General features: G+C 36.9%; 2 protein-coding genes across 2 annotated transcripts; one reads left to right on the top strand and one right to left on the bottom strand.

The window, feature by feature from the left end:
- Positions 1-7649: 7649 nt before the first annotated feature.
- Positions 7650-9628, top strand: LOC125264034 (putative nuclease HARBI1). The gene is made up of 3 exons (XM_048183283.1): positions 7650-8008; positions 8853-9085; positions 9495-9628. The coding sequence occupies exons 1-3, from the start codon at positions 7659-7661 to the stop codon at positions 9626-9628; spliced, it is 717 nt and encodes a 238-aa protein (XP_048039240.1). The 5' UTR covers positions 7650-7658.
- A 6418-nt stretch (positions 9629-16046) lies between these two features.
- On the bottom strand, positions 16047-21794 carry LOC125264864 (interferon-induced very large GTPase 1-like). The gene has a single exon (XM_048184655.1). It carries the CDS (start codon positions 21732-21734, stop codon positions 17031-17033), a length of 4704 nt encoding a protein of 1567 aa, XP_048040612.1. The 5' UTR covers positions 21735-21794; the 3' UTR covers positions 16047-17030.
- Positions 21795-22364: the final 570 nt, after the last annotated feature.

Here is a 22364-nt window from a genome sequence, read left to right as displayed (position 1 = left end):
AATAAATTTGACTTGACTTGACTTGAAAGATGCCCCTTACACTCACCCGAACCCTAAAACCTAACCGATTTTGCACAAAATAGCCCTTCTGGGACGAGCCCCAGCTAGCCGAGCCCTGGCCGGCCGAGCCCTGGCTTAAAATAGCCCTCTCTATATTTTTTGCACGACACTAAACGATATTTTCGGCGAGTATCGCCTTCCTGTATGTGTGTGTTGGCCTATTTAGTGTACTTTGGAGCTTATATATGTGGAGCGGCCAGCTGAACGATAGGACCGTGCTTAACCTCTTCCGATTTCTTCGGAAATCGGTTGATGGATCTATATAAACCCTTACCTCGCCTGTGCCATCGTGCTCTGGACCATGTATATATGTTTTGATTTATGTTATCTGGGTGCTTACGCATGTATTGTGAAGTGCATACTTACCGTAAAATATCCTGAAGTGTTGGGCTAAAATTCCACCATCCATTTGTTTGTGTAAAATGTTTTATGAAGCACCATACAGTGCTGAATGGGGTTTGGAGACAGTGTGGGGGCCCCGCCCCCGTTGCCTATAAAAGCTCTGTGGGGAACTCAATTTCAGTCATTCTGGCCTGCCTGAAGAAGGAAAACAGACTCCGAAACGTCGCGATTGACCCGAATGACTCAGCAAAAAAGCAAAAAAAACTAAAAAATATTTAAAGCCTCCACCATTTTGTGGGTAAATGGTGTCGGAAGAGCTTCACAAAAATTTAAAAGATTTATTTTGTTGTTCACTGCCCCATACAGGGCTAAACAACTTTTTTGTGGCCTCCATCATGTGTGTGGGTGATGTAGAGTAGCCAAATAATTCGGAAACTGCCCCCTACACTACACCAGACCCTAAACCTAACCATATTTTACACAAAGAGCCCTCAGAAGGCTAAAATAGCCCTCCTGGGACGAGCCCTGGCTTAAAATAGCCCTCTCTATATTTTTTGCACGACACTAAACGATATTTTCGGCGAGTATCGCCTTCCTGTATGTGTGTGTTGGCCTATTTAGTGTACTTTGGAGCTTATATATGTGGAGCGGCCAGCTGTGCGTTAGGACAGTGCACAACTACATCCGAATTCTTCGGAATTCGGTTGTTAGACTTTACATAAACCTAACTCTAACCCTAACCCTATAAACATATAATATACAAACTAACACAGCGATTATAATATAAACACTTGAAAAACATAGTCTGCAATGTCACTTCAGTTAGCTTACCCATCAAATCAGTAACTTTAAACACAAATTTTACTTTAGAGCATGTCGGAACAGTGCTGGTAACTGCATGACTTCTTCTCATGATAGTGGCAAGTCTTTATTGGATGCTCACTAGCGCCAACTCCTGTCACACGCCAGAACACGCATGCTTAGTGATGTAACCTGAAAGAGTATATAAATATATATAGAGTATATAAGTATATAAAGAGTATATATAAAGAGTATATATTAGTATAGCCTAATATATTATTGTCATGTCTAGTTTTCTATAACTTTCTTCATAATAAAAAAAAATGCTTCATCTGAATCCTGCTCCCTGACTGCTCTTTACACCAAATGTGACAATAATATATAATGAGCAATGCATTCTTCTTCTATTTATTATTATTATTATTATTATTATTATACGCAGTAGTAGCAATGTTCCCTCTAAGCTGCACACGTGCACGGCCGCGCACTTCTGAAGCCGCGGCCGCGCAGAAGAAATAATTGCCGCGCAGAGAACAGACATGAAAATGATCGTAGTAGTTTAAATGAGAAATAATTGCAGTGCTCTGGACAACCGCTATAGAGTTATTGTCGCTATAGAGTTGGAACCGGTGAATGCGGTTTACAGGTTTCATAGAAAGAGAACGATTGAGCGCGTGTGAGCTGGCTGGCCCTGAGCCAAATCAGTCGCGGTAAGAATACTCTCATGTTTGCGGACTAAATACATCAATACGAGAGGCAACGCAAAACGAAAAGAAATGTGAAATAAAATGCCATGTTTTAATGAAAAGTGGTGGAAATAACGGATGACGGGCACAGAATGCTAACAAAACTCTGAGATATTTACAATTCCACACCCACCACAGGTGTGTCACAGACACGTCAGGTTCCACCTCACTCCCTTACCCACGCACTCAATCACCAGCATACTGATCACCGCCACCTGTGACTCATCAGCACTGCAATCACCACCACTACAAAACCACCACACTCACACACACTCACTGTCCGGTCTCGTTTGCACTACAACTCCTGTATGCTTACCTTAAGGACTCCTAACACCATACTTACCTGCTCCAGTCCAATCTCCCTCGTCTCCTGTTCTCCTCGTGTGCCTACCTGCCTGTGTGTGTGAGTGTCTCCGCCATCTCCTTCCAACGTATCTCTCCATCTGCATCTGCAATACAATATCAGGACAGTATTATACTCTCACCATCATTCAAGAACTTCATAACTGCTTACCATCACCCTTTGCTCTGCTGTTTGTTAATAAACTTACCTGGATTGCTTTTACCTCTGCCTCTGTCTCTGTTGTAACAAGGTGTAGCTTGCAAACTCAAAATACATCAGTGATATACCTCAGTTTAAATAGATTTTTGTTTGTGGTGGTGGTGTGGGTTTCAGGGATGTTTAGATAACTATAAATTAGTTAACGTTCACTTTTCTTAAAAATATTTAGCTATCAGATCTGTTTAAATGCTTCAGTTTGTTTTTACTTTATAATATATTAAAACAAATGGAAGCATTTAAACTGATATAATACTGTATATCAGTTTAAATACTTAAATATTATATTATATTTTTTTTATATTATAATGTAAGCCTAATAAAAAATGTATCTCACAAGGGGATTGTTTAGGGCTCCTTGCCATGAAAAATCTTAACCTCCTGGTATATAAAATCTGGGAAGGTTGGAAGGATGGTTTAACACTGTCTGTTGCTAATAACTGACTGTACAAAAACACATTATGGTTGTCCCAAACCATCATTGTAACTGCTCATATTATATTATTATAAAGAATTGAACTGTCCTGCAGGAGGACAGAAATTATTTTTTAATGGAATTTCTTGGTAAAGACTGGTAAAGTTAATACAGCAATATGAAAAAATCTCAAGTAACCTAAAATGTGCTTAATTTAGTGACTGAACTGCTTGTTTTCAAACATATTATTTAATAAATCACTAAGTTACATCAAGGGTGAAATAAAATAGAAACGGCACATTAAAGTTAAATGTTACAGTTGCATGATAAAACCATTTTTGTGTGTGTGTGTGTTTACGTTCATTGTACAGGTCTGATATAAAGTATGTTTTTGCTCAGGTGGCCAAAATGTGCGCTCAACAGAGAAAGGTTTTGCTCAGCGAGAAAAAAAATTAGAGGGAACATTGAGTAGTAGTAGTAGTAGGCTATATACTTTATTATGCTCTTTCAGGTTCTCATCACTATGCGTGTTGATTCTGGCGTGTGACAAGAGTTGGCGCTAGTGAGCATTCAATAAAGCCTTGCCACTTCTCACGAGAAGAAGTCACACAGTACTGTTCCAACATGCGTTGAAGTGAAAATTTGTGTTTACTGATTTGATGGGTAAGCTAACTGAGGTGAAATCGCAGACTATGTTTTTGTAGTGTTTATATTATATTAGTAATCACTGTGTTAGTTTGTAGTTATCTTAAACAAATAACCGCTCCGGCGCTCCCGCGCAGGTACTGTAAGTGCGGATGACCAAAGCCAAATACTCAAGTTACAGTGGCCTTTATCATATCAGAAATATCTATTAAATGCATATTAATATGCTGCTAATGTTCTGTAACGGTGCATTAGGTCATTGATTTAATGATTTACACAACTGTTAATTAAACAAATACATATTTAGGTGCCTTTATTCAGCTTGTATCAAATATGTTTGGCTTATAGGTGTGATGTTTATTATCTTTTCTGAATACTTGATTGTTTCTCTGAATGTTTTAATTTAAGTTTACCTGCATAAGCCACTTTTCATGAGAAGTCATGCTCTGTAACTTTGTGCTGTAAAAGATTTTTTATTTTTTTCAAGTTTAAAGTTGTGTGAGACATTCATCAAAAATAAAATATTTCATCTGAAAAAGATATTATCTTCTGTGTACATTAATAATTAATAAATACATGATTAACGTGTGTTCACACTACATTAAGGTTCACTTTAATAGGTAATTAATGTTTATAACTCATTAAATGAGTTCCACTTTACATTAAGGTTCCTTTTCATAGGTTGTTAACGTTCATAACTCATTAATAAATGGTTAACAGGTTTCCACTTTACATTAAGGTTCCTTTTCATAGGTTGTTAACGTTCATAACTCATTAATAAATGGTTAACAGGTTTCCACTTTACATTAAGGTTCCTTTTCATAGGTTGTTAACGTTCATAACTCATTAATAAATGGTTAACAGGTTTCCACTTTACATTAAGGTTCCTTTTCATAGGTTGTTAATGTTCATAACTCATTAATAAATGGTTAACAGGTTTCCACTTTACATTAAGGTTCCTTTTCATAGGTTGTTAATGTTCATAACTCATTAATAAATGGTTAACAGGTTTCCACTTTACATTAAGGTTCCTTTTCATAGGTTGTTAACGTTCATAACTCATTAATAAATGGTTAACAGGTTTCCACTTTACATTAAGGTTCCTTTTCATAGGTTGTTAATGTTCATAACTCATTAATAAATGGTTAACAGGTTTCCACTTTACATTAAGGTTCATTTTCATAGGTTGTTAACGTTCATAACTCATTAATAAATGGTTAACAGGTTTCCACTTTACATTAAGGTTCCTTTTCATAGGTTGTTAACGTTCATAACTCATTAATAAATGGTTCACAGGTTTCCACTTTACATTAATATTATTACTGGTCATATTACTGGTCTTGTGGTGAACAATGAATCCGTGCAAGTTAAAACACAGAAAAAAACTTGTTTGTCGCAGTAATCTTTAATCAAAATCTGAAAAGTTACTTCTGGTCTGGAATGGCGTTCCTTCTCTAATAACGTCAGTTTGATGGCTTAGGTTGAAAACGTGTAAACCACTCTTCTGCAACCGTTCGTCTGCTATGAGTGAGATATGGAGAGGAGGAGCGCGAGAGATGGAAAGGAGGAGCACTAAAACTCTGCTCTCTATTCAATATTCTGTTTCACTTGGAAATACGTCACAACACTGGAGAAGAGTCGTTTGCAACTTCCGGTTCACGCAGACTTTAATATCTAATCAAGTTATTGTTATTATCTTTTGTTTTATTTTCAAAATAAAGTTGGAATTTTGTCTTTAAAAAACAATAATTTTGTTTTTATACACTGCTGTGGAGAGGCATCATGACCTTTTTGGAGAGTATCATGGGTAAGACAAAAACTTCTGGTAAGCAACATAGTAAGACAAGTGGCAGTCATGAGATATTAATAAGAAAGCACAAATACAACAACCTTCAGTCTAATTATGATAGTCAATTTTTGCTGCATCATAAAATGAACCAGAAATCTGGTTTTGAGTTAAATATGTTAATAAATACATTTATTAAGCATTTATAACATGTGAGTTAAAAACGGCTCACTATTTGGCAGGTATTGCATTAAAGTCGCCTTTTTATTCATGCAGTTATAACTGCATTATTAATGATTTATAATGCATTTGTAAATGACTTATTACTCATTACCTAACACCTTTATAAACCCTTTACAAAGGGAACCTTAATGTAAAGTGTTACCAGATTATCTTCTGAAGACCTGGAACTTCTAACTCTGAGAGTCATTTTTTAAGAAGACATCAGAAACATCTTAGGAGACTGCAGACTGGCCACAACAATAGCTGTCAATCTGCCTCAGCAATCCGCCTAAATGCAATACATATTTTGATTTATAGATTTGAATCTACGATAAAGGCAAAATAAATAAAAACATATCTTAAATAAATAATGTCTGATTACATGTGGAAGTTATTTTCTCTAGTTCACACTTACAAATGATCGAATAGAGTTAATAATAATAATAATAATAATTGTCCGAGCTTGGAATTTAGCCCAAAAAGAATTTAGCCCACCCCAAGAACGGGGTGGCGGAGGGAGTCGGCTCTCGTCTGTATACCTCCTATTGAGCTGATTAGATAGACAGTTTGAATGTGCTCCTCGCAAACTTTGTTAATAAAACATAATTTGTCGCCTGAATTCTTCAATCTCTCGAGACGCAGACATGTACATATACATAGTTTCATTAGTGACAACCAGTGGCGTAACTTTTTTTTAAAAATTGGGTGGGACAGGAATGTGTATGTGGGGGTGTTGTGGCAAAAATACACAACTCATCAAACTCACTGTGTAAGAAACAAATTCAGTCCCAAGGGTCTTTTAAAAGGTTTATTTCTTGCAAGAGAGATCAAACAGTCATACAAGCTTCAGGAAGCTCATAGAGTGAAAGATAGATAACAGTTTCTCTCTGCTGCTTTTATACCCCTAATCTTCAAGGTTGAAACCTTATTCTCTCCCATACTGGGCCTGCAAACCAAAAAAAAACTCAGTGACACCTGTTACTGACGTTCCAAACTTCCTTTTACAACCCCTGTTTCTTACTTTAACATTTGTCTGTTGTTGTAGTCTGACCCCCAACCTGAAAATAAAGACTCAAAGGTGAAATGTCTCTCTAACTTAGGTTTTACACATAACATACATTCCACAGAACACAGGTTTTAGTATTTTAAGATGCAGCTTTTCACCTTGGCAGTGTTTTAGAGGAGAGTACAATTTCACCATATAAAATTTCCACAACAGGGGGGTATATTGTATTATTATTACAATAATAATAATAATATGATATTAAAATTAATATGATAGTTTCTTCCTTACATCTGCTATAATACAATATGAGTGAATTAGTAAATTTGTTAATAAATACGTGGATCCGTTATTGATATTAAGATTATCTTGATGGACTAGTGGCAGCAGTATCATTTAGCGTGCAAGAGGTTCTGTGTTCTAATCCAACCATGTATGATTTAAAAAAAAAAAATTTTCATTAAAACCATAGAAGCGCTCGTCCGTGTGAACACTGCGCAGTGTGCATGAGCGCCAAGAGAACACTGTTGCACCTCTGATAGCAGCGACAACGAGCACTCACTGACAGAGACTCCTCCTCCATGAGCCAGTCACTGTGGGCATAGTTAGTAAGCTTGTTGACATCATCCATAGCAACGAGGTCAACCCCGGCCTTACTCTTAGCTTAAGAGTTTTCTCTATTTCTTAGTAAAAGTTTGTCTCAGCAGCTTTGTGAATAGGTTTTAAGAGAAACCTCTTAACTAAGAACTTTTAGTGCCTCTTCACAAACAATCCTAAAATGGCTGTTGCCGGCAATCCACATCGGAACGTAAACATTTTAGAAAGATTACGAGCTTTTAAAAAGGTATGCCTTAATCGCGGAGGTATTATGACTGTTGTCGAGCTGGTCAGTCACTTCACCGACAAACAGAAATAACCCCATAACACTGGAGATCAAAGTTTTAACAACTCTGCACTACCTAGCCACAGGGAAAATGCAGCTATGCAGCGCGGACGAACTACACATATCTCAGCCATCCGTCAGCAGAATATTGCATCAGACAATAAATGCACAAAAACAAAGAAACAAAGCCCACTTCATGGCCATAGCTGGACTTCCCGGTGTAGTTGGTGTTATAGATGGGACACATGTCCGAATTATTGCACCATCAGAAGATGAGCATGCATATGTAAATAGAAAAAAAATCCACAGCATTAACACTCAGATAGTTTTTGATGCTAGCTACACTATTTTAGACATTGTCGCCAAGTGGCCAGGCGCAACACATGATTTGTGGATCCTACAGGAGAGTGGCTTGAGGCTGCTGTTTGAGAGTCATCATGTGCCAGCTGGATGTCACTTGTTGGGGGACAGTGGCAATCCCTGCAGGACGTGGCTCCTCACGCCTTACATCCACCCACAACCTGGACCTCAGTTAAATTACAACAGGTAAGCTCACAAAATACTTGCTTTCTTTTTTAAATTAGCTATAGTTATATTGGTCACCGGTGTTGGGCACGTTAAAGGGAATTATCTATAGTTACTTCTCACAAATAGTAACTGAGTAACATCATTATAAAAGTAATAATTACCAGGGAAAGTAACTATTGCGTTACTTCAAATATCATATATGTCAATTAACTTGGATGCCCCCAATATTAAATATGTCTAAAAATAAATTAATAATAGGCTAATAATTATAATAATTCATTACTATTTTTTAAATTAATCTATTTGATTATGAAAAGAAAACAGCATGAGTAAGATAGAATACATCATACGATGCACAAAATATTTAGGGAGACATGGAGTGGGTCAGACATGATTTTGACCAATTCATTAAATTTTGTTTTGTTTTTTTTAAGTGAATTTCATTTTGTAAAAATTGCATCTTAATTTTAATAAATGTTTTATCAACCAATTGTCTGGATTTAATAAATAAGAAGCAAATATAGCAGAAAATATTATAATGACATGGAGGCGCGGGCGCGATCACTTGCACATGAACTGGAGCGCGTCTTATAGGCTAAATGAACCGAAACTCAGCATTTAGGCTGCCTGCCTCGCAGACATGAGAAATATATCTATAGAAAGCTTCAAATGTGTACTTTTAAATTAAATAATTCAAAACGAAAAGAGTAGGCCACTCTCTGATTATGTAGGGCAAATCTCTAAGCGCGCATAAAGACCTTAAGTAAAAAATATATTGAAAAAAAATTGCACATGGAACCTAAAATGTATTGAACAATTCAATATGTATTCACAGTCTCACTCAAGACATTTTATGTTTTAGAGGCCACAAGAAAAGTGTTGTGGAAAGGGGCAATGGGCAGATGAAACGTCGGTTTCATGTCCTACATGGGGAAATCCGTCTAACTCCAGAGAAAGCAAGCAGAATCATCACTGTCTGTGCCATTCTGCACAACCTGTGCAAGCAACAAAATATCCCACAGCCAGAGGAGAATGAAGGTGATGATGATGATGACGACGACAATGACGACGACGTTGATGCTGCTGCTGACGAAGGCAGAGTGGCTGTACAAAGTGGACTGGCATACAGGGACCAGTTTGTCAACATACACTTTGGGTAAACCATCACAACTACAATATCCTGCTAATAAGAGCAGAATCACAGACTAAGAGACTTACTTTTCAGCTTTAGTAAGTGCAATAGTATAGATACATGGACCTTGAGTTACCAAGCTATAAGAAGTACTTAAATTACAATTATATAGCTTTAACTTGCATCTACACAAATGAGTCAAAACATAAGTTAGTGTAATGTTTTTATTCAAGAGATTGTCTGTGTTTAAGCATTGTTTAGTTTCTGAGATTAGTACTCCTCTTGTAACTGAAGAAGCCTCTCTTGTGCATCAAGGAGCCTATGCTGTTTCTTTAATAAACTAATTTCGAGCTCCAATTTCTGTTCCAACAGAGATGCTGATGGAGCAGAACCACCACCAGCGGCTGCAGGACTGGCAGGAGCCGGGCCTGGAGAAAGAGCAGCAGGAGCCAGGAGGGCAGGAAGGAGGGGAGCAGGAGCATCATCATGATTGCCAAATGAAGTGATGGCCCTGAGAAAGAGAGAGAGAGAAAAATAACATCTTATTTTGTGTAGACTTTGAGTCATTTTCAAAATTATTGATGTTTATCATCATTTTGTTAGTCATTGTAATTTTATTTGCCCACATATATATTCCCACGCATCTTTTTTAGTTTTTGAAGTTATCCCAACTTTAAATTTCCCTTTAATTATATCTTTCTTCTTGTCCACAAGTTGGGCGAGAAGTAAGAGCTGTTCTTGTGTCCAATTCGGCTTTCTTTTACGTTTGCACCTCTTATCAGCCATGATTTTTCTAGTCTATTACTTAAAAGGCTGTTTATATGCATATCTACTAATTGTTTACGAGATGCAGACATGTAAGAGGCTGATAATTATAGCTGACCATATACTTGTGTAGGCCTAATTAGTAATTTAAATATACTTATACTTGTGTAATTAGTAATTTGTGTAACTACAATTTAAAACCCTTATTTAAATATGGCAACATTTGTATTTTAAAACCTTTATTTGAATGTGGCAACATTGTTCTACAATATTTCTATGATTAAATCACTGACAGAGACACCCCAACCCGACGAAAATGTGACGAAATGTTGTGTCACGAGATCACGCAAAATTAAAATGTGACGACGAATATGCTACGTTTACATTACGCATTTAAATTAAAAAAAATAAAAAGTGAAAGTAAACGCGAGCGCGCATTCAATATCTTCCAATATAAAAGCTATATCAGGCTGGGCAGTGTCGTTGTAACCATCTCTTAGCTCTGTATCAAAGAAAAAATTGGTCTTATTTGCTCTTTGAATATTGAGAGAGTGCGATTATGGTTGCACTTATTGTAAAGTGTTACCATAAAAATGAATAACAGTTTTCTCTTAATCTTATTAAGCACAAACAGTAAGGTTTCATTTGTTAACTTTAGTTAATGCATTGTGAACTATCATGAACTAACAATGAATGACTATTTTTATTAACTAACATAAACAAAGATTAATAAATACTGTAGCAAAGATATTGCTCATTGTTAGTTGATGTTGGTTAATACATTAATGTTAATAAATGAGACCTTATTGTAAAGTGTTACCATTTTTATTTATACTGTTTTATTTCTATGATCAGTTTGTGGAAAGGAGTTCAGTTAGGAGGTCAAAAGTTGTAGAAGCTCATAAATCATGTACAGTAAGGTCTGAAGAGACTGAAATCATACAGGAGGGAAGTCAGTCAGTTGAGTTTGTGGAAAACCTTTTACAGTACTTGAGTATTGTTGTCTTTTACTGCATATGATAATTCATACTCAGAAAGTAGAACTGAAATGACATTCATTACAAGATGATTAGTTAAAACATTTCAAATACACCTGCAGAATATTTTTTCTAGTCATGTATTTCGCCATTGAGGATTTCTTAAAAATAGTGTGTAAAAATCTTGTCTTGTCTCGTTCTCGTGAACTAAATCTCGAGTCTCGTCTCGTCTCATCTCGTCTCGTAAGCTACCTGTCTCGTTACCCCTATTGGAAACCCATTTAACTTAACCATTTTTGTTTTTACACAGCATGAACATAAAATCTTAAGTGGTGCTGCAGACAAATCAAGTTTACATCTGAGATGTTTTTACTGAAATTCTTTAGTTCACATTATTAATGTTTTCTGGCATATGTTTTATGAAATATCTATTAAGTTAAACAAATTATTTTAAGTAGAAATAAATATATTTAAGTAATGTCTTATTTAAAAAATAATACTACTTAGATTTATATTATTTGTATTAATTTGAAGAAATAAACAATAACATTTCAGTGTTTTTTTATTGTTTACAAAAACAAAACAAAACAGGAAATACTTTAATGTACAAGAAGTGATCTACAAGAAAGACTAACCAACAAATAACAATTTTGATTGTATTGGACAACCAATATAGTACCACTTATTGTGAGTGTGATATGTTTTAAATGTACAATGGATATGGGCTCAGCCTGGTTTGTTGTGAAAGCGTTGTCAACAGCTGTCCAACATTCTCTCTCAGATCGAAAGATCTCAATTAGACGAATACTGTGTCGATCAATGCTTTCATAGAATTCCTGCTTGAGGTTCTTTCCCAAAATCCTGTTGAACTCCATGACCACCTGCAAAATAGAAAAAAATACAGAGCAGTACATTTAACACAAAATCAACTGTGATTGTGTGGATTATCATGTTCACTTTATGTGGTTTTTAAAGTGTCTACTTTGGGGGTCCTGCATACTTGCATTATATGGACCCCGAGATTAAATATTTTCTAAAAATACTGGTTTGTGTTTAGCTGAAGAAAGAAAGTCATATACATCAGGGAAAGCATGAGGGTGTGTAGGCCTAAATGAGACCAAACAATGACATCAAATAATAATAGAAAGATAAACATATGAACACAGGCTACATGATCTTCTGTTAAAGGAGCAGGACAGCATTCAACCATCTGGCTTATGACCTTAAGAAGCACAATTTTGAACTGTTAGTTCTCTTAATACACCAAAGAGACATAAGGTGCGTTCCATTCGACCGTAAGTGGACTGCGAAGTGGACTTCACAGGGTATTTCACCATCTTAAGTGAGATTCCATTCCGAAGGGAGCGAACGTGTTCAGTTCGAAGGGCACTGCGAACGGTATAGGAAATAAGGGAACATCGATACAACACTTCACAGGAAGTAGAGAGGTAAAATCACCAAACTGTTATTGCGCACCGCGTCACCAGTCAGAACTACGATGGAGCACGGCCGTTAAACGGCTCTGAGATGGAGGAATTTACGTTTGTGTCCATTTATGTTGCGAGTATTCATACATTTTGTTATTCTTATACGAACGAAAGTATGAATGGTTATGGCGATTAATGTTACAGTTGCATATTTTATTGTATGAGGCATGACAAAGTAAAATTGTTGAAAAGCAGCTGAGGCTCTGTCATTTTTATTTTATTAATTTACCTCAGAAGTGTTTACTATGTGGCTGCGCGTGTAAAAGAAAACTTGGGTAAAGTTGGTTTTATATTCGCACATTCGGACATCCGTATTCAATAGTCTTGTTAATCACACTACATTGGACATTCAGTGGACATTCACAAGTAAATATGCCATTAAAACAATACTTGCCTATTTTGATCGACTTTGAAAAATGTTGTAAGTTGACAATCGTTGGTTGTTAATATCATGTCGCTGCTTAAAATTCGCAAACATTAATTTATTGCACATTTATCTGAATTTATCATAAGTCCTAATGTGCGAATATAAAACCAACTTTACCCAAGTGAAAAGAAAGCGCACAAGATGAGACCCAGATCATGGATTAAGAAAACATTTATACAGTTAACCAAATGAGAATTTATTTTCATATGGCATGACAGTTACAGCTTCAAATCTGTAAAGAGTCAATTTTAAATTCAAAAGTATATTATAATATCTATGTTATATCATAATCTGCGCGACACCGTCGTTGATTTTCTTTGATGACGTTTGCAGGGTGTTTCCAAATGAGCGATTATTGTCAGCGAAGTCCACTTCATCAGATACCGTGCTCAGGGAGTAGGGAACAATGAACACTGCGTAGGACCCTGTCGAATGGAACGCAGGTAGAACGAATGTAGCCTACATACATTCACACATGCTGATATGAACAGACAGAAAAAAAAAAAAAAAACTGTGACCTGACAGAAACAGCAAATTGAAATGTTATGGTTAGCTAATCTGTGAACCGACAGGAAAAAAAAAAAAAGAGTAACGTCGACCGGTGTTTTAACAAATAATGCTACCTATCACATTTTGCTACCAACACTGTATTTGTATTGTAGAAAGGTTTAGGGTTGGGGTGTAGATGTTAATAAAGCCCCCCAGCTAACACACGACTTAACAGTTAGGCCTACGTATTTTGATTAGCTGGGCCATATCGCATAAATATGCTGGAAGCATAATCTGATAGGTTGCAATAACATTACGTTACCTTTTTATCATAGTTCTCCTCACTCATAGTTCTTTCTATTTTTACCACACCGGGGGGAGTACTCTGGGTTCAGGCAAAAATTCCGAGCTCGGAGCCCTCTCCCTGGACAGCATGCCAAATATGCCTAACTTTCCTCTATTTAATTATATGGATATGTGAACTCGTGAATGATGTCTTAAATTGTGAGATTACTGTGGAGGAGGCGCAGGCTGTTATTGAAAAGTCTAAACCATATAAAGTGGTTGGTGTGGATGAACTGTCTAATGAGGTCCTTAAATGTCCTAAGTTGTTAAAGACTCTGCATTGTTTATTTAAATATTGTTTTCAAAGTGGTTTAAGTCTATTATCCAGCCTATCCTGGATAATAGACCAAGCTGACCCAAGAGTCCTCCTGAATTACAGAGGCATCAGTCTGATAAGTACAGTTTATAAAGTGTTATCTGGCATCCTCAACAATCGGCTTTGTGAATTTCTAGAAATGAATAAAATCTTGGTGAATGAGCAGAATGAATTCAGGAAAAACAGAGCGTGCATCGATCACATTTATGTTCTGTCTTCAGTGGTGAGAGCAAGACTGAAGTACTTTTGTGTGTTTTGTTGATTTCAAAAAAGCTTTTGATTGGATAAACAGAGACCTTCTGGAATATAAGTTAATTATGTGTGATATTGGTGGACGTTTTTATAAATCCATTAAAGCCCTGTACAAGCCCACTAGCCTGTGTGCAGGTGAATGAGCTAAGGACAGGTTGGTTTCCTACGCCATTTGGAGTGAAACAAGGAGACGTTCTTTCACCAACTCTATTTGCAATTTATGTGAATGACTTAGCTCAAGAAATAAAGAGAGCCAACTTGGGTGTAGACATTGATGATCTGAATCTCAGCATATTATTGTATGCTGATGACATTGTTTTGGTTGCTGACGAGGAGGCAAAGCTGCAGAAGATGCTGGATATCATGTATAAATGGTGTAATAAATGGAGACTTGCCATTAATGGGGATAAAACACAAATAGTTCACTTTAGAAAGCCTTTTGTACATCAGAGTGATTATGAATTTTATTTTGGACAAACATTACTGATGTATTCTGTAACTTATAAGTATCTTGGTTTTGTTTTTCATGAAAATGTGAATTTTTCAGAAGGCAGACGAGTGTTATCAGAGTCTGCTGGGAGGGCACTTGGAGCTGTGGTTAATAAGATGAAGGTCTGCCCTGAGCTGAGCTTTGACACATTTACTAAACTGTATGATTCAGTGGTTAGACCTGTGTTGTTCTATGCTGCTGGAGTATGGGGCTTTGAAGATGCTCCAGAATGTAATGCGGTCCAAAGTAGGGCTATTAGATATTTTCTTGGAGTACACAGGTTTACCACTAGGGCGGCCATAGAGGGGGACATGGGCTGGGAGCCCTGTGTGGTCAAACAAAGAGTGGAAGTCCTTAGGCTATGGAACCGCCTTGCGTGTTTACCAGAGGAAAGACTTAAATGAAAAGTGTTTAACTGGGATAGAGCTCACAGACATCCTTGGTCCAAGGAGGTCCTTGAGATCTTCTCAGTAGTAAATTTACAATTGTTTTTGAATGGTATACAGTGCAAGATCACCAACATCAGACAAACATTATTTGACACTTATAAAGAACAGTGGAAATTAGAGATGCTACGGAAGCCTAAATTAAGAAGTTATGTATAGTTTAAGGAAAATTTAATTTGAAAGAAGACAGAGGTCTCTGTGTGCTCAGCTCAGAGCTGGAGTGCTGCCCCTAGAGGTGGAAGTGGGGCGCTTTAAAAGAGTCCCAGAGGAGGATAGGTTATGTTCTGTATGTGATTTATGTTTGGTGGAGGATGAATTTCATTTTATGTTTTATTGCCCATTGTACAACAATTTAAGAATTGATTTGTATAATATGATGCAACAGAAAAACCTGGATCTGTTTTGGCTGCCTGAAGGTGAAATTATGTTTTGGTTATTTGAAAATTAATTTTTTTGTATGGTAACCTTTGTTGAGAAGGCATGGACATTAAGACAAAAGACTTTGTATCCTGAGATGAGGTGATTTAGTTGTGATTATGTCAGGATGTTGTGGCTTATTATATTGTTTGTTTTTCTGATGGACATCTTTCCTAATGACTGGATAGTGTCATATAAGCCCATGCGGGCTGGGCACCATGAGTACATGACACTCAAATAAAAATACTCATTCATTCATTCATGTAGACATAATAAAATACAATCTGATAAGTAGCGAATTTAATTTATTGTTAAGTTATTGTTTATGGTGATATTTTGTATCACTTTCGGACATAGCTGTATCCCTTCTAGCCACAACCATTTTCCCATTGCTGAACAGCTTTGCGTCTTGTCCTGTGTTTCAGTCCTTTCAAAAGGAAATATTACATATTGTGTTTGTAAAAATAAATAAATAAATAATGACACAACACGTGAGAACAGTTTCTAGTCTGTTTTTATTTGATCTCCATAAGATGACACATAGGAACATTCTGTTGTTGACAAGCTGTTTTTTTTTTTTTTTTTTTTTGCTTTAGTATTTGTATTGTTTGGTAACCATTTTATAAAAGCAATAAGGTACTCAAGACTAGTGCTGTATTGAGAATAAGTCAGAAGTACATTATTATTATGATTATTATTACTTCTTTTAATTTTGTTATTGTCCTCAACAACGAACAAAGTTGGGTGTCATCATAGTGTTTTTAGAAAGCCACATAAATCTAAAGAAACTGCATTTCCCATAAAGTAATAGTTAAATATTTGTAATCTGAGTTCCCATCACCATTATGCCTTTAAACAAGTCTGTCACTAAAAAACTCTTTATGTTTACTTTATGTTTGATTGTGATTTTTAAACATTAATGAAAAAATGTTAAGCATGAAAATGGCACTAGATTGAAATAACATCACAAAACTGATTGAAAATTGAACACAGTTGAACTTATTTAAATTTGTATTATTTAAAAGTTAACTTTGGTAGCGTAGTTGTGATTTGGTGGGGGACAGAGTGGTGGATACAGAAGTACATTTAAGTAACCCTAACCCTGTGTAGCCTTCAATAAGATACCACACATGATGCCAACATCACACCTGTATGCTGCAGAAGTTGTATGATACTTTGTCAACAGATCGACATAGACTGGCCACAATCATTGAGAATACACTGTCTTTTCTGCAGTTCACTATTTCTGGTGAAGAGCTACACCTTTCTGGCAATAAAAAAAATCTAATTAACTATTTTAAAACTACGATATAGATACACCATTTAGTTTTCATTGTTGTAAATATGGAATAAATCTTTAAAAGAAAATGAAAACCATTTAAATTTTAAAATCTTGCCTCTAATGTATTCTTAGATTATTTGTCACTTGAATGAGTTGAGGAACAAACTCATTTCAAACTGTCAATCAGAGACCTAATATTAATTTCATTTGTCAAATTAAATGTATTGATCCAAACTCTCAACAGCTTCCTGCTTTGAGTATCGTCTCCATTCATTTGGAATATTACCATAACCCTGGAATGTTTTCTTATAATAGTTTTCCAGATCTTTCTGGAATCTGCACACAAACCACTTCCAGTAGGGCAGTTCAGAGAGATCTGGTGTGATGCTCCAGACTGCATAAACTCCTCCTGCTGATCTATAATTTCTCCAGGGGAATGCATTACTTGAGGAGGCACTGGGATAAAAATATGTATTAGTACTTGCTACTGCTGATGTGCAAATTTGAATAGCCAAGTTTGTTGTTCCTTTGTAAAACCACCCATTCAGTCCAATATTACGATGGAAAGGAACACTGTGATCTCCAGTATGGTTTTCTATTGTGTTGGTGCAGATGGATCTACAGAACGGACACTGAACCCAACAGCACTGACAGAAGTGATCAATCAGAAGCTCATCTGGCCTGAACTTGAGATCCAGTTTTACTGGAAATGTCTTTGTGGTGAATCCACTGCTGATGTCAGTCATTATAACAGTAAGTTGTTTTCTTATCACATCTTCTAGGAGGCTGAAATCATCAACATCATCATATTTCACTCCACTGAGGTCTTTTTCAGAGAAGATCAACACATCTGAGATCTGCTGTGTGAAAGTCTTTAACCACAAACCCACATCTCCTCTGTTCTCTTGAACATGTTCAGTAGATTCATGTGCTGCTTTCATGATCTTTTGCTGAAGGCATTCAATGTTTTCCTTCATTTTGGGTAAAACACTGACACTGAACTTATCAGTGATGAACTGACTGACTTCATCTCTGATGAAACTCTTGAAGTGATCTCTGGGAGTTTGAATGTAGTTCATGTATTTGTTAAAATCCTCTTTGTCAGCAAGTGTCTTCAGGATGTGTTTCTCCAGATTTGATCTGTTTCCATTCAGTGATTTGCAGTTTGTTCTCATTTCATCTGCCAGATCTCTGGCAGTCTTCTTGTAGACACTCTGCTCAATGGGCTCTTTAAGTTTCTGACAGATGATCTCACCAAAGATGACAGCTGATGTTGCTCCTTGACAGTATTTCTGGAAAATACTATAGTACTCTCCTCTCTTCTTCTCAATATATATTACAGGATCATTGGCTTCCCTGAACTTTTCATGTTGGTCAGTGATCATCTTGTTTAATCTCTTACAGATGGAATAAACCAAGTCCATGAAGAACTGATTTTTGAACATGTATTTCTCAGATTTTTCCTCATGTTCTGTTACTTTTGCTTTGATGAAATCTGTGAGTAGTTGAATGCAGCTTTTGTTGTAGCCCAATTTTGAAATGTTAAATGACTGAATCATTTTGTCTGTTTGCTGAGCAACATCTGTGACTAAAGATCTTATTTGAGCTTCATCTTCTGGAGAAAGAATTTGATCCGAGTTGAATCCAAATGTGCTTTTTAGAGTCTCTGTAATCTTTCCTTTTTTGGACTTTTTAAAAACAACATATTCAGAATAACTTGGCACAGATATAATATCCCTGTTCTCTTTTTCCTGGTCTAGAAAGAGATGTCCCTCATTGATGTCACTGAGAGTCTCTTTCATATCTCTCATTATATCAGTGTCTTTGATTGGAGGAGTGTCACTGATGATCTTCTTCACACTCTGTTCCCAAAACAAATCAAACTCTTTCTTCAGTGTTTCTTCATCATTTGCTTTGTCTTTGAGTTTTAAGGCAAGTTCTTTGCTCTTTTCATAGAGAGTGTTTTCATGATGTGTCTTCTGAGCATCAAACTTTTCCCTCAGTTCTCTGTGCTTAAGAATCTCATTTAATTTCCTCTTTGTTTCTCCCACAATGCTTTTCTGAAGGTCTTTGATTTTGATTTCAAATGATGTTTTCCACTGAATCAGTATATCTGCATATGTGTCTTTCTCAAAGAATTCTGACATTGATTTTTTCACTTCTTCACTTGTCTTCTTCAGTTCTCTATGAAGATCAGTTTCCTTTACCTCATGAATTGCTTTATTTTCTATTTGGTTGTGGAGCTTGTTCTCAGTTTCCATCATGGCACTACGAAGCCTCCAGGACCACTTGTTGTATTCGGTCTCCAGTTTCCTGTAGGCTGAAATCCCCAGAGAATTTTTGAAACTGAAGATGAATCGTTCATTCATTAAAGCCTCCCAGAGATCTTTAACACGATCTTTCAATTCTTTCAGCATTATTCCATGTGATTTTGAGGCATGAGACATAATTGATTCCTTTAGTTCTTGAATATTCTCACAGTAGTTTGGGTTTGGTGGTGCCATGGGTGGGCTGCCCTCCCAGAACTGAGCAAAATACATCACATCATTCTGAACATCAAACGTAATGACATCACTGAAACTTTCTGCAGCACAGTCTTCCTCTTTAGCAGCAAGTTTTGTCATCTCATCCAACTTCTCCTGCAGTCGTTTCCTTCCCTCCATGTTTTTCTCTCCAGCTGTGACATCTGAAACATTCTGATGCACAAACATACATCTGGGATTCAGTCTGACCTTCTTCATCCTCATGAAGGCCTGAACAACAATCTGAAGAATGTCCTGCATCTCAGACGGGTTTTCTCCAAAGATGTTGATCAATGTCAGATTTGCAAGACCAACAACAAATGTGGCCAATTCATTGTCATGATCTCTTGTTGATCTTCCAGCCAGTTCTAGAGCACGAAGACCCTCAGTATCAACAACCAGAATATAGTCAGAGTTCATCTGTGTTTTCATCTCATCTGAAACTTTGACCAGCTGCATGAAAGCTCCTTTGGTGCACCTGCCAGCACTGACGGCAAACTGGAGTCCAAACATGGCATTCAGCATGGTGGATTTCCCAGAGCTCTGAATCCCTAAAACTGACAGCACAAAGACTCTCTGGTCTCCCAGTTTCTGGATGAGTTCATCTAGAACAGCAGAGATCCAGATTACAGGAACATGAGCAGCATCTCCATCCATCAGCTCCAGTGGAAATCCAGAGATCATCATCTCTGCTGCCAGACTCGGGAGAGAAGAGAAGTCAGGCTCCAGGTCTTTCTTGTTCTTCTGCACAGATGAACATGATTCATAGATCTGACCGATCTCTCTCATGATGTGCTCCAAACCAAAAGTTGCAGCTTCAAGCTCCTCAGACTTTTTCTCAAGTTTTGCTTGTTCAACTTTGAGTTTATCAGGTTCAGCATGACTCTCTTTCAATTTTACAACTGCTGACCACATTTTATTATATGAATCATGTAAAACAGAAAGATCAGCTGATGTATGTTCATCCAGGAGATTTCCAAGCCAGTTAAGGAAAAACTTCCTTTCATGTTCGTCCTCTGAGTTCATTTCCTTAATAAAGAGCTTCATAAGCTCACTGAGGACCAATTTATGTTGCTCTTTACGGATGTCCATCATTTGAGTGCGTTTTCTACTAATTTCCATTTCTATATCATCTCCTTGAGGTCGATGTAGTTCTTTGTTCATCTGACTCCACTGATGCCACAGTTTCCCCTGATGAGGCAGAAATGAGTCTTTGATTTTTGTCAGATCTTTCTTCTCCAGTAAACTCATCATCTGCTGTGCTGCTGCTCTTCCTCTCCTGCACTCTTTATCATATTCTTCATCTACTCTGATGTCTGAGTGTTTAGACACATCTTCAAGTCTGAAAGTGGAAGATGATTCTTTGAGACAACCATTTATAGCTCTTCTGAGTTCTTCAAATACTTCTGACTGATTTCTGCCATTCAGACCAATTTTGTATTTTCCTTTCTGCATCTCAGTTGAAGCAGATTCATCTTCAGTAAAAAGACAAATGAGTGGCTTTCTGTCCTTGTACAGTTTTTGGATTACTGTTGCACTTCTGTCATTCTTGTCCAGTCGTGGTAGAAGAACAACATTGACTGAGGCCATTTCAGTGAGGATCTGCAGCTGTTTCTCATGGTCTCCTGCATCACCATGTAGATTACAGAATGCAACACAGTCACTGAATTTATCTGTGTTTTTCCCAGAGGGGAAGAACCAGGCAATCTCCACCACTCCATCCATCAGGACTCTGGTTCTGCTGCTGCCTGGACAGAACGTATTGTGTCTCTCATTAATCAGACTGTTCATCAGCTGAGACTTGGATGAGTTCACAGAGCCAAACCTGAAGAAAAACACCATTGGAGTTTCTGTCTTGTAGATCGGCTGGGTTTGACTGATGGTCTCATTATTGGTTTTTCTGATCTTCCAGCTCTTGTTGATTTGTCTGAATGTCCAGAGAGGAAACTCAATCTGTTGTGTGAGTGGATCAGGAACAAGCAGAGGCAGGGCGTACTGACACTGGGACAGTTTAGTGATGATTAGCTGCTTCAGGAAACGATCAGCACAATGAAACACGGCCATCTGAATATCCATCGGATGAATTTGCTCAGATTGGCTTCTTGCTTTGTTAGATAAATGGTCATTTTTGTGAATATCCTTAAAAATATCACACTCTGCTTCAGATGCGTCTTTATCTTGTTGTGTGTGATCATTTTTATTGGTCTCTTTAACAGTGACATATCTTGCTCTGTAGTTCATCATCAATATTTTTTGTATGAAAGTCTGAATCAGCTCCTCTTCAGCACAAGACTCAAGGGATTGTAAGGAATGTTCAGTTATCTGGAGAACATCAGCAGGGCTCATCTTATTGAGATTATTGTCCTCCAGGTGAAGTCTTGGGAATAGATTATTCATTTTTTCAGTTGTAGGTGTTGATCTGGACTGACTCTTGCTGTTACACACTTTGTTTTCCCTGTTGAAGATATACAAATGTAACTCTTTTACACAACTAAGTAATACCATCACTCTGCTCTAAACTTTTGTACATTTTAAAGAAAGGAGTTAAAGAAAAATTATTCTTGTTTTATCTATTTAAATTCTATTTACAAACTCACCATACATATTAATGGTCAATAACTGTAATTTATTGAAAGCCATTTGTTTTCTAAAAAAAAAAAAATGACACCTTGCACTTGAAGATAGCACATTGTTAGAGAATTTTAGGTCCCACTTTATATTAAGTGGCCTTAACTACTATGTTCTTACATCAAAAAATAAGTACAATGTACTTATTGGGTTCATATTGAATTGCAAAACACATTTGCAGCTATTGAGGTGGAATACGGGTAAGGTTAGGGATAGGGATAGGGATGGGAATCGATTCCTTTGAACCGTTAGCATGCCGGCTTAACAATTCCACTTATCGGTTCCTCTCGTTGCTAACGTGTCATGACGTCACACACACACGCTGCGTTGTTTTGGTTTAGAACGCAGCAAACATGGCATCGAGGCAGAAGCGATCTAAAGTTTGGTTACATTTTCCAC

This window comes from Megalobrama amblycephala, linkage group LG3, assembly GCF_018812025.1.
Source record: "Megalobrama amblycephala isolate DHTTF-2021 linkage group LG3, ASM1881202v1, whole genome shotgun sequence".
Classification (NCBI taxonomy): Eukaryota; Metazoa; Chordata; class Actinopteri; order Cypriniformes; family Xenocyprididae; genus Megalobrama; species Megalobrama amblycephala.
Note: the sequence above shows the minus strand (reverse complement) of the source record. Positions and strands in the feature narration are given on the sequence as shown.

Excerpts from the sequence above, each read along its gene's own strand:
- LOC125264034 (XM_048183283.1), top strand. The coding sequence starts at position 7,659 with ATGGCCATAGCTGGACTTCCCGGTGTAGTTGGTGTTATAGATGGGACA. Across the intron at positions 8,009-8,852 it reads CCTCAGTTAAATTACAACAG|AGGCCACAAGAAAAGTGTTG; the intron begins GTAAGCTCACAA and ends TTTATGTTTTAG. Across the intron at positions 9,086-9,494 it reads TGATGCTGCTGCTGACGAAG|AGATGCTGATGGAGCAGAAC; the intron begins GCAGAGTGGCTG and ends CTGTTCCAACAG.
- LOC125264864 (XM_048184655.1), bottom strand. The coding sequence starts at position 21,734 with ATGAATAATCTATTCCCAAGACTTCACCTGGAGGACAATAATCTCAAT.